Genomic DNA, 16443 nt, shown 5'->3' with positions numbered 1-16443 from the left:
AGAAATTGAGTCCTACATTGTTCCTTTCCAATGCATAATGTCTCTAAACGTTTCTATCCAATCTCTATGGAGGTGTGCCTGGGTTGGGGTAATATCTGTGCTGCCCATCCCTCCAGGTTTTCATTGAATCCATCCCCCTGTGGGGTGCTTCAAAGCCTGGTTCTGAGGTCAGGAGTTTGGTATCAGCCTAGCCAACATGATGAAACCCCATCTCTACTAAAAATACAACAATTAGCTGGACATGGTGGCAGGAGCCTGTAGTCCCAGCTACTTGGGAGGCTGAGGCAGAAGAATCGCTTAAACCCAGGACACAGAGGTTGCAGTGAGGCAAGATCAGGCTACTGCACCTCAGCCTGGGCAACAGAGCGAGATTCCATCACAAAAAAAAAAACCAAAAAGCAAAAAACAAAAACCAAACAATAAAACAACAACAACAAAAACAAACAAACAAAAAATGGGCACAGTGGCTCATGCCTGTAATCCCAGCACTTTGGGAGGCTGAGGCAGACAGATCACTTGAGGTCAGTTCAAGACCAGCCTGGGCAACATGGTGAAACCCCATCTCTACTAAAAATACAAAAATTAGCCGGGTGTGGTAGCACACACCTGTAATCCCAGCTACTCGAGAGGTTGAGGCAGGAGGATAGCTTGAACCCAGGAGGCGGAGGTTTCAGTCAAGCCAAGATAGCATCACTGCACTCTATCCTGGGTCAGACCTGTTCAAAAACAAAAAAATACCTGGTTCCCTGGGGCTGGTTTGCTGGGTATCTTTCAGTTTGGAATCAAGATCATATTGTCTGGGTCGGGCATCGTGGTTCACACCTGTAATCCTAGCACTTTGGGAGACCAAGGCTGGTGGATTATCTGAGGTGAGGTGTTGGAGATCAGCCTGGCCAACCTGATGAAACTCCGTCTGTACTCAAAATACAAAAATTAGCCGGGCATGGTGGCTCATGCCTGTAATCCTAGCTACTCAGGAGGCTGAGGCAGGAGAATCACTTGAACCTGGGAGGCGGAGGTTGCAGTGAGCCAAGATCACACCACTGCACTCCAGCCTGGGCACCAAGAGTGAAACTCCATCTCAAAAACAAACAAAGAAACAAACAACCAAAAAACCCAAGAAAAAGAGAGATCATATTGTCTGTTTTCAACAGAGTTCTTACTGCAGAGGGGTCCAATGTGCTTGCTTCTCCAAGGATGACAAGTACGTGTATGTGGGCTTAAAGGATCGCTCTATACTTGTTTGGAGTGTGCTGGATGGTGAGTCATTTTGCTTTTAGGGCAGGATTGGGCTTTGATCTGGAGAGAAAAGGCTCTGATCTGGGTCCTGGGTATTACAGGGCCCTGCTCTGGCCACCTCTAGCTGCATCCCTTAGCTTTTAGGAAGGTGTCTGCAGGCAAAGGCAAAGGGCCCACAATCCCTCTTCTAGACCCATGCTCTGGAGTTCGAGAACTCCCTCCCTTGAGTTTTCATTAGGACATGCACAGGCTTCCTGCATACAGCCATCCTTCCGAGGATAGACTCCTCCTGGTGTGTGCACTTCTGGGCTCAGGAGTAGCCACGGGGTGGTATGGACGGAGTTTGGGTGTCTGAGCTGGTTGTGAGATGGAGCTGAGAAGCGTGAGAAGAGAAGAGGATCAAGTCACACTAGTAACGAGCCCAGTGGGGGCTGGTTACATCACTACATTCCAGCATAGAACCCCGAGGTGCCCAAGAATTCTCAATCTGTTCCCAGCCTTCCAGGTGTTTGTGAGGGTTCCTTCATCAATATAAGAGGACACAGCATATTCTATTTAATAGTTTATTCCCTAGAATTGCAGTGTTTATATATTGGGTCTTCTAGGATGTCGGTCTTATTTCATTCTTTGCCCCCAGGCCTTATAGATGTTAGAAGCAGCCTGTTTTTGTTTTCTGTTTTTTGTTTTTGAGAGGGAGTCTCACTCTGTCACCCAGGCTGGAGTGCAGTGGTGCAATCTCAGCTCACTGCAGTTTCTGCCTCCCGGGTTCAAGTGATTCTCCTGCCTCAGCCTCCCAAGTAGCTGGGATTACAGGCACCCACCATCACACCCAGCTAATTTTTGTATTTTGAGTAGAGGTGGGGTTTCACCATGTTGGCCAGGCTGGTCTTAAACTCCTGACCTTGGGTGATCCACCCACCTCGGCCTCCCAAAGTGCTGGGATTAGAGGTGTGAGCCACCACGCCTGGCCAGAAGCAGCCTGTTTTAAGACCAACCACTTTGAAAACACCATGTCTCTTGGTCTGCTCAGTATTATGCTAAGGTCTTAGCAAGAGTTAACATTGGCTGTGTGCAGTGGCTCAAGCCTGCAATCCCAGCACTTTGGGAGGCCGATGTAGGAGGACTGCTTGAGGCCAGGAGTTCAAGGCTAGTCTGGACAACATAGCAAGACTCTGTCTCTACAAAAAAAAAAAAATTAAAAATTATCCAGGCATGGTGGTACATGCTTGTAGTCCCAGCTACTCAGGAGGATAAAGTGATCATGGGAGGTCGAGGCATGGGAGATTGAGGCTGCAGTGAGCCATGATAGCACCACTGCACTCCAGCCTGGGCAACAGAGTGAGACCCTGTCAAAAAAAAAATGAGTTAACATTTATTGTATACTGGGTACTGTCCTTAAGTCATTTAACTCTCTCAACACTCACTCCCATTTACAGAGCAAAAACTGAGGCTCTGAGAGGCTGGCAGACTTGCCCAGGGTCACACAGTGAGTAACTAGTAGGCTTAGGTTTGAAGCTGACCTGCCTGATTTCAGTACACCTTTGTCACTTTCTTACACTGTCTCCTATAGAAAAGGCACTCATTGTGTATTACCTCTTTGAACCCTTATGACACTGGTAGGAGATAAGTATCATTGCTATCCTTGTTTGACAATGAAGAAGCTGGGGATCAGAGAGATTAGGAAACTTGCCCAAGGTCACAAAACAAGGGAATAAATATCAGGTGGAGCCTAATACATTGTAGTTGAATACACTGTAATCTGATACATAGTAAACTATAACACTATAATTGTAGTATAATGTGCTGTAGCAAAGATATATATAACTGGTATAAAGTTACAGATGGCTCAGAAGCTGAAGGTTGAGGATTGTGGCCTTAAAAGCCCATCCTGGGCCGGTTCAACATCTCTCTTACTTCTCCTTCAACAATAATATTTACTGAGCTTACTCTGGGCCAAAAACCTACACTAAACACATGACCTGCATGATGCCTTTCAATCTTAAAAATCGCCCTGAGCAGGTGTAGGTTCTGTTATCATAGAGGACTCTTTGGCCTAATAAATGTCATGCCAAAGTTAGTAGAGGGCATAGCTGGAATTTTATTCCATGCAGCCAACTCTAGAATGTGTAGGATTGGACCTCTACACCCAATTTTTCTCATTTGTGTCCTTCTCTTCACCCTTACAGGCACCCTGCTGACGGTCCAGTTTGTCCATGCTGTGGTAAACAGAATCATCCCAACCACTGGTGGCTTCATTGCCCCCACCAGGCACGGTTATCTGATCCGAGAGCATTTCCAGTGCCTTTCAGCAAGGGCCTTGCCTCAGGACTCTCTTACGAACTTCAAGAAGGCAGTGTGGATGGTCAAATCCAGGCAGAGAGAGGAGCTAGTTGCAGCTGCAGGAGCTCCCCAGGACTTGGAGTCAGAGAATGCCCAGGGAAATGAAACCAAATCAAACAAATGCTCACAAGTCTGCCTGATAGTGTAAAAAAAAAAACTTGTGGGGATATGGGACTCCAATGAGTTAGTCCCATTTAATCTGGTTAAAGCAAAAAGAACATGTTTGCTGGTGTATATCTGAGCCCATGGCTTCAGATTATGTGACCCAGACCTTGCCTCTTCTCATCTTTCCATTCTTCTTTCCTCTTTCTCATTTTCATTCTCAGACTTGCCACCCCCAGGTTAGCAATATGGTGGCCAATGTGCTGCTGTCTCCAATTTCAATAGAAAAGAGAGCTTCTCTTTCCCAACAGTCCTAGCCTCAACTCTATTGGTCCCAACTGGCCCATACACCTAGCCCTAAACCAACTGTTGTATCTGGGAGAATGCAGAGCTCCAGTTGGCTGGACTGACCCAATGTCCACCACTGGGACTGAGAATAGAAGAGATTATTCCTGAGATGCAAACTGGAGTTTTGGTACCAGATGAAGGAGGAATGGATAAATGTGAGATACAGCAAACCACTGATGTGGACCACAGAACTTCACAGTTTATAAAGCTTTAGATACTGTCATCTGATCCTCATCACAACCCATACTTTAGGGAGGGCAGGAGTTTCTGCATCTATTTTACAGATGAGGAAACTGAACCTTGTGGAAGTAGTTATGATTTGATTCAGGTCACAAGTCCAAGGTGCAAGAGCTCTGAGAGTGAGCCTTCTGTCCCATTCCTGTTAGACCTCACTCCAATTTCAGTCTGCAGAGCACAACCATCACTGCCACAGGCACCACACTCAAATGTTCACAGGAGCTAGTGACTAATCTAGATACTTCCATGCGCCTGGGTGAGCAGCAGGGAGAGATGGAGACTGGATATGTTGAAGGCAGAGATTGTGTCTAGGGTAGGTATGAGCAGCCTGACTCTAGCCCAGAATCACCATGGCCAAACCAGCCCACTGCTGTCAGTGCTTCCAGTTGTAATAAGCAAAGCCAGAAATCCAGACTTTTATGCAAAAATGTTCTGACTTTTAAAGTTGGCGATTGGTTGAATTTGTATCTATAGTGCATTTGGCATGTGCGTCTTTGGTTAATGAGCTGAGTTCAGGACTCAAGCTGGCAGTAAAACAATCAACATGTTATAGTTCATCCTTCTCTATTCCCTGGCTCCCAAACTTTTGGGATAAACATGTGGGTTTTTAATCTTCAAAACTGGAGGCTCTTGGAAGTAGAAAGAGCTGCTGATCTCTCCCTGCTTTGCTTTTGAACCATCTGCCTTGTGCAAGTTCAACAGTCAAACTGTTTTCATTCCACTTAAGTGGATATTTCTTCTTTGCCCACAGCCTTCTAAAAGCCCTTCTCAGTCTTCTCAGGCTTTTACTTTAATGCTAGGAGAGTCTAAATCTTCAAGGTGGCTATCCCTTCTCCCCTCTGTGGAATTCCCGGCAGAGTCTCAATAAAAGCAACCTTAGAAACAGAGGCTTTTGAGCTGAACAAGACCCTACTGCTGTCTCATTCATCCGTTTTCCAAACCAGTTTTCCAAGGCAGGTTTTGGCAGTTCTGCAAATGTTAGTGTCAAATTTCATTTAAAAATATTTTAAACTGTAATTTTAAGATGTATGCTTGGATGTATTGGGCAGCAGCTTTTAAGGTGTTGAAGATTACTAAGGTTGGTACAAAAAGTAACTGTGGTTTTTGCCATTAAAAATATTAAAAATAATGGCAAAAACCGGCTGGGCAAGGTGGCTCATGCCTGTGGTCCCAGCGCTTTGGAAGGCCGAGGCAGGCAGATCACCTGAGGTCAGGAGTTTGAGACCAGCCTGGACAACATGGTGAAACCCTGTCTCTACTAAAAATACAAAAATTAGCCAGGCATGGTGGTGAGCGCCTGTAATCTCAGTTACTCAGGAGGCTAAGTCAGGAGAATCGCTTGAATCCAGGAGGTGGAGGTTGCAGTGAGCCGAGATTGTGCCACTGCACTCCAGCCTGGGTGACAGAGCAAGAGTCCATCTCATAATAATAATAATAATGGCAAAAGCTTCGGTGGCTCATGCCTGTAATCCCAGCACTTTGGGAGGCTGAGGTGAGTGGATCACTTGAGGCCAGGTGTTCAAGAGCAGCCCGGTCAACATGGTGAAACCCTGTCTCTACTAAAAATACAAAAGTTAGCCTGGTGTGGTGGCGTACACCTGCAATTCCAGCTACTTGGGAGGCTGAGGCAGGAGAACGTCTTGAACCCGGGAGGCAGAGGTTGCAGTGAGCCGAGATCACACCACTGCACTCCGGCACAAGTGACAGAGTGAGACTCTGTCTCCAAAAAAAAAAAAAAAAAAAAAAAGTACTGGCAAAAACCACAATTAATTTTGCATCAACCTAATAATTTAGGATTCTTCTGCTATTTTCATTTAACTGAAGAGCCCACTTAAATTGCAAAGAGAGCCCCTGAAAAAATTAGCTACTCTTTGCCATTTTTATTTAAAATAAAATTCTGATTTTAAATGTCTGTGTCCATCTCAACAGCCTCAGTGAGAATTGATTGTTTTGTAGATAAATCCTAATTTAAACATTGGAAATAACTTCTTACTAATAAAATGCTACAACAAATTATTGCTTATATTGGGAGCTTTTGCAGTGTTTATTTATTAGAGAAAGAGTTTGAGTTTGGTTGCTAAGAAAGGTTAACAGTTGGCTGGTCAATGCTTGACTTTCAGAGGCCAAGGCAGGAGGATCACTTCAGCCCAGGAGTTTGAGACCCCGTCTCTCCAAAAAAAAAAAAAAAAAAAAAAAAAAGTTTTTTTAATTAGCTGGGCATGGTGGTGCACACCTGCAGTCCTAGCTACTCAGGAGGCCAAGGTGGGAGGATCACTTGAGCCCAGGCAATCAAGGCTGTAGTGAGTTATGATTGCACCACTGCACTCTAGCCTGGGCAAGAGAGTGAGATTGTGTCTCAAAAAAAAAAAAAAAAAATTAAGGGTTGCCAAAAGCTCAGCAATCACGATGAATAATATTTTCTCTTTTTTTTTTCTTATTTTCTTTTCTTTTGGAAGACAAATAATATTTTGTTATCTTTTTTTTTTTTTTTGGACAAGGTCTTGCTCTGTTGCCAGACTAGAGTGCAATGGTGCGATCTCGGCTCATTGCAATCTCTGACTCCTGGGTTCAAGCGATTCTCCTGACTCAGCCTCCTGAGTAGCTGGGACTACAGGCCACCACGCCCAGCTAATTTTTGTATTTTTTGTAGAGACGAGGTTTTGCCATGTTGGCCAGGCTGGTCTTAAACTCCTGACCTCAAGTGATCTGTGCTCCCTTGGCCTCCCAAAGGAGGTCTGAGGAAGGTCATATTCCTACATAAGCACACACACCTATGAGAATTACTAATTGTTAGTTAATATCTTTTTTATTTTTCAGACAGGGCCTTTCTCTGTCGCCCAGGCTGGAGTGCAGTGGTGTGATCATGGGTCACTGCAGCCTTGAACTTCTGAGCTCAAGTGATCCTCCTGCCTCAGCCTCCCAAGTAGCTGAAACTACAGGTGTGCACCATCACACCTGGTTAATTTTTAAATTTATTGTAGAGAGGGGTTCTCACTTTATTGCCCAGGCTGGTCTCCAACTCCTGGGCTCAAGTGATCTCACCAGTGTGTTGGGATTCCATGGTGCCTGGCCATCAGAAATATTTCTAATCTGGCCCTTTACCAAAATATATATATATTTACCAAATATATATATGTGTATATATATACACATATATATACACACACACACATACACACACACACACATATATATATATATACACACACATATATACTTATGTATATATGCCTACCCTTGGTCTTAAAGCTTGATTAAATTTAAGGTAAAATTTTTTATATAGGCTCTTTTTTTAGAGTAGTTTTAGGTTCACAGCAAAATTAAGTGGAAGGTGCAGAGATTCCCCATCTACCCCATGCCCTCCTCATGCACAGCCTCCTCCATCAACATCCCTCACTCTAACAAATGCAGAGTGGTGCATTTGTTACAATGGATGAACTCACATTGACACATCCTTATCATAAAAAAAGACAATTTTTCTGGTTTTTTTTTTTTGAGATGGAGTTTTGCTCTTGTTGCCCAGGCTGGAGTGCAATGGTGCGATCTCAGCTCACTGCAAACTCTGCCTCCCGGGTTCAAGCGATTTTTCTGTCTCAGCCTCCTGAGTAGCTGGGACTACAGTCCACAGACTATAGGTACCAGCCACTACGCCCGACTAATTTTTGGTATTTTTAGTAGAGCCGGGGTTTCACCATGTTGGCCAGGCTGGTCTTGAATTCCTGACCTCAGGTGATCCACTTGCCTCAGCCTTCCAGGCGTGAGCCACCACGCCCGGCCTAATTTTTTTTTTTTTTTTTTTTTTTTTTCGAGACAGAATCTCACTCTGTCACCCAGGCTGGAGTGCAGTGGCACAATCTCAGCTCACTGCAACCTCTGCCTCCTGGGTTCAAGCAATTCTCCTGCCTCCGCCTCCCAAGCAGCTGGGATTACAGGCACTCGGCTAATTTTTGTATTTTTAGTAGAGACAGGATTTCGCCATATTGGCCAGGCTGGTCTGGAACTCCTGGCCTCAAGTGATCCGCCCACCTTGGCCTCCCAAAATGCTGGGATGACGCATGAGCCACTGCGCCTGGCCCAGGATAGACATTTTTGACAAGTATACTTCATAAGTATGTTCACTCTCTATCACTACTTAGTAAATTATTGCAAAGTTAGAAGCTTAAAATAACATCCACTTCTTATCTTATAATTTCCGCAAGTCAGGAGTCTGGGCATGGCATGACTGGATTCTTTGTTCAGGATCTCACAAGGTGTCAGCCGGACTGGGTTCTCACTGAGAGCCTCAGGGTCTTCATCCAGCTCCTTCAGATTCTTTGGCAGAATTAAGCCCTTCAAAGCTATAGGAGTGGAGACCTCAGCTGCCCCTCTCCAGTTTGCAAAACAGCAGTTTGCAAAACAGCTTGCAAAACAGTTTGCAAAACAGCTGCTTCCTTCTTCAAGGCCAGCAGCATTGTATTTCTCTGATGCTTCATCTCTGACCTCAGACTCAGACTCAGACTGTCTTTAAAAAAAATTTTTTTTTTTTGGCCAGGCGCAGTGGTTCACACCTGTAATCCCAGCACTTTGGGAGGCCCAGGCTGGCAGATCATGAGGTCAAGAGATAGAGACCATCCTGGCCAACGTGGTGAAACCCTGACTCTACTAAAAATACAAAAAATTAGCTGGGCATGGTGGTGCGCACCTGTAGTCTCAGCTACTCGGGAGGCTGAGGCAGGAGAATCAGTTGAACCCAGGAGATGGAGGTTGCTGTGAGCCAACATCACGCCACTGCACTCTAGCCTGGTGACAGAGCGAGACTCCGTTTTTTTGAGACGGAGTCTCGCTCTGTCGCCCGGGCTGGAGTGCAGTGGCGCAATCTCAGCTTACTGCAAGCTCCGTCTCCCGGGCTCACGCCATTCTCCTGCCTCAGCCTCTCCGAGTAGCTGGGACTACAGGCGCCCGCCACCATGCCCAGCTAATTTTTTGTATTTTTAGTAGAGACGGGGTTTCACCGTGGTCTCAATCTCCCGACCTCGTGATCCACCCGCCTCGGCCTCCCAAAGTGCTGGGATTACAAGCGTGAGCCACCGTGCCCGGCAAAAATTTTTTTTTTAGAGATGAGGTCTTGCCGTGTTGCCCGGGCTGGTCTTGAACCCCTGGCCTCAGGTGATCCGCCTGCCTCCCAAAGTGCTGGGATTACAGGTTTGAGCCACTGCACCTGGCCCAGTAGCACCTTTTTATGTTTGATAAAAATAAGAATATCCAGCCTAGGCAACTTAGTGAGACCCTGTCTGTAAAAAAATAAAAATAAAAAATTAGCCAGGCATGGTGGCACATGCCTGTAGTCCTGGCTACTCAGGAGGTCAAGGCTGCAGTGAGCTGTGATTGCACCATTGCACTCCAGCCTGGGCGACAGAGCGAGTCCCTGTTTCAGAAAATAAATAAATAGAAATAAAATTAAAAGATGTCTTTGTACTATTGTCCTCATGATAAATATACACATGTGTGCACACACACACACGTACACACATGCCTCAGATGGAATTGGCTTGTGGTTTTGTCAGAGGCGTTTGAAACAAGCTTACTCCATCTAGAATAGTGGTTGGGTAAAATGAGGCTGAGACTTGCAGGGCTGCATTCCCAGGAGGTTAGGCATTCTAAGCCACAGGGTGAGGTAGGAGGTGGACACAAGACCCAGGTCACAAAGACCCTGCTGATAAAACAGGATGCTGGGGTGGGGGAGGGGGGTTGTCTGTTTGTTTGTTTGTTTGTTTTTGTTTTTGTTTGAGACAGAGTTTAGCTCTTGTTGCCCAGGCTAGAGTGCAATGAATGGCGTGATCTCGGCTCACTGCAAACTCTGCCTCCTGGGTTCAAGAGATTCCCCTGTCTCAGCCTCCCTAGTAGCTGGCATTACAGGCGTGTGCCACCAAGCCTGGCTAATTTTTGTATTTTTAGTAGAGACGGTTTCATCATATTGATCAGGCTGGTCTCCAACTCCTGACCTCGGGTGATCCGCCTGCCTCGGCCTCCCAAAGTGCTGGGATTACAGGCGTGGGTCACTGCGACCTGCCTATGCAGGGTTTTTGTTGTTGTTGTTGTTGTTTTTGGTTTTTTTTTTGAGACAGAGTCTTGCTCTGTCGCCCAGGCTGGAGTGCAGTGGCATGGTCTGGGCTCACTGAAACCTCCATTTCCTGGGTTCAAGCGATTCTCCTGCCTCAGCCTCCCGAGTAGCTGGGATTACAGGCACCCACCACCACGCCTGGCTAATTTTCTTTTTTTTTTTTTTTTTTTTTTTTGAGTAAAGACAGGAGTTTCACCACGTTGGCCAGGCTGGTCTCAAATTCCTGACCTCAGGTGATCCGCCCGCCTTGGCCTCCCAAAGTGCTGGGATTACAGGCATGAGTCACTGTGCCTGGCCAGGATGCGGGGTTTTATCAGCGTGACGTGTAAGTGACCTCTGGTTGTCCTCACTGCTCATTATACACTAATTATAATATATTAGCATGCTAAAAGACTCTCCCACCAGTGCCATGACAGTTTACAAATGCCATGGCAACATCCAGAAATTACCCTATAGGGTCTAAAAGGGTAGGGACCCCTCAGTTCTGGGAAATCTTTGCCCCTTTTCTCAGAAAACTCATGAATAATCCATCCCTTGTTTAACCTATAATCAAGAAATAACTGTAAGTATATGCAATCGAGCAGCCCATATCACTGCTCTGCCTATGGAGTAGCCATTCTTTTATTCCTTTACTTTCTTTTTCTTCATTTTTAAAATTTATTTTTATTTTTTGAGACGCAGTTTTGCTCTGGTCACCCAGGCTAGAGCGCAATGGTGCGATCTCGGCTCACTGCAACCTCCGCCTCCCAGGTTCAAGTGATTCTCCTGCCTCAACCTCCCGAGTAGCTGGGATTACAGGCGTCCACCACCACGCCCAGCTTATTTTTGTATTTTTAGTTGAGAAGAGGTTTCACCATCTTGACCAGGCTGGTCTCGAGCCCCTGAACTCAGGTGATCTGCCTGCCTCGGTCTCCCAAAGTGTTGGGATTACAGGCATGAGCCACTGCCCCTAGCCTTTTTTCTTTTTTTTTTTGAGACAGAATCATGCTCTGTTTCCCAGGCTGGAGTGCAGTGGCATGACCATGGCTCACTGCAGCCTCAACTTCCTGGACTCAAGCAATTCTCCCGCCTCAGCCTCCCAGGTAGCTGGGACTGCAGACGTACACCACCACGCCAGGCTAATTTTGTTTTGTTTTTGTGTGTGTGTGTGTGGAGAAAAAGCGATCCGCCCGCCTTCATCTCCCAAAGTGCTGGAATTACAGGCGTGAGCCACCTGGCCTCCTTTACTTTCTTAAACTTGCTTTCACTTTATGGACTTGTCCAGAATTCTTTCTTGCACGAGGTCCGAGAACTCTCTCTTGGGGTCTCGATGAGGACCCCTTTTAGGTAACAGTTTCCTCTTCCCCAAATGAAAGAGGGCCTTTGCTGATCATTTGAGAGAAAACAAATTTGAGTAGAAGCCACACTCCTTGGGGGGAGGGGTACACTGTGGGCCCTCAAGGATGATGACTAATAGGTTGCTGGTGTCAGAGGCATTTGAACCAGAGCAACAACATCTTGAATAGGGGCTGGGTAAAATAAGGCTGAGACCTACTGGGCTGCATTCCCAGATGGTTAGGGCATTCTAAGTCACAGGATGAGTTAGGAGGTCGGCAAAAGATACGGGTCACAAAGACCTTGCTGGCCGGGTGCAGTGGCTCACTCCTGTAATCCCAGCACTTTGGGAGGCTGAGGTGGGTGGATCACCTGAGATCGGGAGTTCAAAACCAGCCTGACCAACATGGAGAAACCCTGTCTCTACTAAAAATGCAAAATTAGCCAGGCGTGGTGGTGCACACCTGTAATCCCAGCTATTCGGGACGCTGAGGCAGGAGAATCGCTTGAACTGGGAGGGGGAGTTGCAGTGAGCCGAGATTGCACCATTGCACTCCAGCCTGAGTAACAAGAGTGAAACTTCGTCTAAAACAAACAAACAAAAAAACGAAAACAAAAACAAACAAACAAAAAAATCCTTGCTGATAAAATAGTCTGCAGTAAAGAAGCCAGCCAAAACCAAGATGGAGACGAGAGTGGCCTCTGGTCATCCTCATTGCTATACTCCTACTGGCGCCATGACAGTTTACAAATGCCATGGCAATATCAGGAAGTTACCCTATATGGTCTAAAAAGGGGAGGCATAAATAATCCACCCCTTGATGAGCATATCATCAAGAAATAACTGGCCAGGCGTGGTGGCTCATGCCTGTAATCCCAATACTTTGGGAGGCTTTGGTGGATAGATCATTTGAGGTCAGGAGTTTGAGACCAGCCTGGCCAACATGATGAGACCCCCGTCTCTACTACTAAAAATACAAAAATTAGACAGGTGTGGTGGCACACACCTGTAATCCCAGCTACTCGGGAGGCTGAGGTAGGAGAATCGCTTGAACCTGGAAGGCGGAGGTTGCAGTGAGCTGCAATCGCGCCACTGCACTCCAGCCTGGGTGACAGAGTAAGATTTTGTCTCAAAAGGAAATAACCATTAAAATGGGCAGCCAGGTGCAGTGGCTCACACCTGTAATCCCAGCACTTTGGGAGGCCAAGGTGGGCAGATCACGAGGTCAGGAGATCGAGACCATCCTGGCTAACAAGGTGAAACCCTGTCTCTACTAAAAATACAAAAAGATTCGCCGGGCATGGTGGCGGGTGCCTGTAGTCCCAGCTACTCGGGAGGCTGAGGCAGGAGAATGGCGTGAACCCAGGAGGCGGAGCTTGCAGTGAGCCAAGATCGCACCACTGCACTCCAGCCTGGGTGACAGAGCGAGACTCCGTCTAAAAAAAAGGGCAACCAGCAGCCCTCAGGGCTGCTCTGTCTATGGAGTAGCCATTCTTTAGTCCTTTACTTTCCTAATAAACTTGCTTTCAGTTTACTGTATGGACTGGCCCTGAATTCTTTCTTACGTGAGATCCAAGAACCCTCTCTTGGGGTCTGGATGGGGACCATTTTCCCGTAACAGTGTCGGAGGTGTTTGAACCAGAGGAACCCCAACTTGAATACGGGCTGGGTAAAATAAGGCTAAGACCTACTGCGCTGCATTCCCAGATGGTTAAAGCATTCTTAGTCACAGAATGAGATAGGAGGTCAGCACAAGATACGGATCATAAAGACCGTGCTGATAAAACAGATTGCAGTAAAGAAGCAGGCCAAAATCCACCAACATCAAAATGGCCAGGTGAGTGACCTCTGGTGGTCCTCACTGCTACACTCCCACCAGCACCGTGACAGTTTACAAATACCATGGCAATGTCAGGAAGTTACCATTTATGGTCTAAAAAGAGGAGGCATGAATAATCCACCCCTTGTTTAGCATATTATCAAGAAATAAATCACAAAAATGGGGAATAAGTGGCCCTCGGGGCTGCTCTGTCTATGGAGTAGCCATTCTTTGTTCCTTTATTTTCCTTATAAACTTGCTTTCACTTTACAGACTCGCCCTGAATTCTTTCTTGCGTGAAATCCAAAAACCCTCTCTGGGGGGTCTGGATCAGGACCCATTTCCTGTAACCCTGGGAGGCTTTGGTAAGAAACAGACTGTCCGGACATCTGGTGGCCGCAAAGTGTTCACTCTGCCTCCGCTGCTCTTCCTGGCTGGGAGCCATGAATCTTCCATGCTTTGCTTTCTAAATACCACTCCCTTCCACCCACTGCTCTCTACTTCCACTGCTCCCATCCTGGTCTAAGCCACCATCGTCCTTTGCCTAAATGGTGAAACAGCCTCCCTCCACCCTCCCTGGCTCCCCTCCAATCACTTTCCTGCAGAGCAGCCAGAGTGATCACTTTCAAATGCAAACCTGAACTTGCAGCTCCTCTGCTCAAAGCCCTTGGATGGTTTCCACCAGCAGGAATGCTAAAGCCTGAACTCAGTGCATAAGGTGCTGTGTGTTCCGCTCCTGTGGCTGCTCTGGGATTATCTTGTACTCTCTTTCTTCCCCTCCCTCTCTGCAGCCTGGGAAACTCGTCTTAAAAAGGGGGGGGGGGGGGGGGGGGGGGGGGGGGGGGGGGGGGGGGGGGGGGGGGGGGGGGGGGGGGGGCGGGCTGCTAAAAAAAACAACAAAAAAAAAAAAAAAACAAAAAAAAAAACTCTTGAAATGTACCATGCTGTCTCCCACCTCAAAAACCACAGCTGTTCGTGATTTTTCTCACGATGAATGCCTATGTATTCTTTAGATCTCAGCTAGAATACCACCTCCTCCGGGAAGCCTCCCTCATCCCCTGCAAGACTGGGTTAAGTTTCCCTAGGTAACAGGTGGTATTTTCCAAAAATAGCCACAGCATATTTCCTGTCCCACATGATACTCTTGGCCATTTGCCCTCCTCTTGAACTTAGGAAAAACTTTGTAACAGCCTCTATGGAAAGAATGCAATGGAAATGATTCTGCGTGACTTCCAAGTATGGGTGAGAAAAGGTAATACGGGAGCTGGGTGCAGTGGTGCAAGCCTGTAGTCCCAGCTACTCAACAGATTGACGTGGGAGGATCCTTTGAGTCCAGGAGTTTGAGGCCAGCCTGCGCCAGCCTGAGACCCCGAGTCCCACCCCAACCCCTGCCATCTCCAGAAGAAGAAGGAGAAGGAGAAGGAGAAGGAGAAGGAGAAGAGGAAGAAGAAGAGGAAGAGGAAGAAGAAAAAGAAAAGATGATATTATTCCCACCTGGCTCACACGCTCACTTGTTCTTAGAACGATAGTTGTGAAGAAGCTCAGGCTGCAAGGAGACCACATGTATGTGTTCCAAGCAACGGCCCCAGCAAGGGTCTCGGCCTGTAGCCTGTAGCAACTGACACATATATGTGTGAGCAAACATTCAGGTGATTCCAGCCCCCAGACTTTGAGCCACTCAGCTGATGCCAAGGTTGAGTTATTCCTCCCAAGCCTGCCCAAATTGCAGATTGAAGAGTAAAATGAATGACTTCCTTTTTTTTCTTCAAGACAGGGTCTTGCTCTGTTCCCCAGGCTGGAGTGCAGTGGCGCAATCTCAGCTCATTGCAACCTCCGCCTTCTGGGTTCAAGTGATACTCACGCCTCAACCTCCCAAGTAGCTGGGATTACAGCTGTGTGCCACCACACCTGGCTAATTATTGTATTTTTAGTAGAGATGGGGTTTCACCATCTTGTCCAGGCTGGTCTTGAACTCCTGGCCTCATGTGATCCACCCACCTCTGCCTCCCAAAGTGCTGGGATTATAGCCGTGAGCCACTTGCCCCATGAATGTTGTTGTCATTTGAAGCTTCTAAGTCTTGAGCTGCTTTTTATTTTCTTTTACAGAAAGCCCAGACCTTAAAATGTTTTTATTTTTTCTCTCCATTTGTCTTTCTTTTTAATGTTTTTGTAGAGATGGGATTTTGCTATGTTGCCTGGGCTGGTCTCAAACTCCTGGCCTCAAGGCATCCCCCCACCTTGGCCTCCCAAAGTGCTGGGATTGTCAAGGGCTCATTTGTTACACAGCCATAGCAACAGAAATTTAGGAACTGTTACATGTATACCTTCTCTTTAAAGTATTTGTTACATGTGAAACTTTACATTTGTGTGATTACTAGATTCCTGTCTATCCTGAAGGACTAAAAGCTCTTAACGGCCAAATTTGCGTTCCTTTTTACCATTCTATTCCTGACACTTAGCAAGGTGCCTGGTAAATGATGCATTCGATGCCAATTTACTCTCAACTTTCCTGCACCTCTTCACTTATAAAAAGAGAAAGCACTTGGTCATTAATTGAATGTTCATTTATGTGATGAACGCTGACTGAGAGGCTGTGTCAGGGATTTGTATTAGAGATGGACACAAAACAAATATGAAATACAAGGGACTGAGGGGAGACATAGAAGGGGACTGGGAAAGCTTCCTGAGGGAAAGGGATATTTGGGCTGCGTTTAGAAGGATGTATAGGTGTTTTCTGAATAACAAAGAGGCATGACAGTACTTCTGGCAAAGGAAATGGTGAGTGTCAATGCTTGGGGCCAGGAAGCAGCCAGGTTGGTCAGGCAATGGTGTGAAGTTCTGCAAAGAGGCAGGCAGTTTGCTTGGAAAATCCTGCAGGAAAAGGTTCCTAAGGACCAATTCTGACAGCCTGCAACGTAGGTGCTTAGATTTCATCTCATTAGA

General features: G+C 46.6%; 1 protein-coding gene across 9 annotated transcripts in view; it reads left to right on the top strand.

Annotated features, from left to right (window-relative positions):
- The window catches only part of NWD1 (NACHT and WD repeat domain containing 1), a 99244-nt gene extending 92955 nt beyond the window's left edge, over nucleotides 1–6289 (top strand). For 7 of the 9 annotated variants that reach the window (XM_030820515.1, XM_030820511.1, XM_030820507.1 and 4 more), the window contains 2 exons: nucleotides 1155–1260; nucleotides 3426–6289. In XM_030820515.1, coding sequence (XP_030676375.1) covers nucleotides 1155–1224 — 70 coding nt within the window. In that variant the 3' untranslated portion in view covers nucleotides 1225–1260; nucleotides 3426–6289. The remainder of the gene's footprint in view (nucleotides 1–1154; nucleotides 1261–3425) is intronic. The other 2 variants (XM_030820513.1, XM_030820512.1) reach the window with 2 other exon arrangements.
- The last annotated feature ends 10154 nt before the right edge of the window (nucleotides 6290–16443 follow it).

This window comes from Nomascus leucogenys, chromosome 10 (genome assembly GCF_006542625.1).
Source record: "Nomascus leucogenys isolate Asia chromosome 10, Asia_NLE_v1, whole genome shotgun sequence".
NCBI classification, from domain to species: domain Eukaryota; kingdom Metazoa; phylum Chordata; class Mammalia; order Primates; family Hylobatidae; genus Nomascus; species Nomascus leucogenys.
This window is presented reverse-complemented; position numbering and strand designations above follow the sequence as displayed.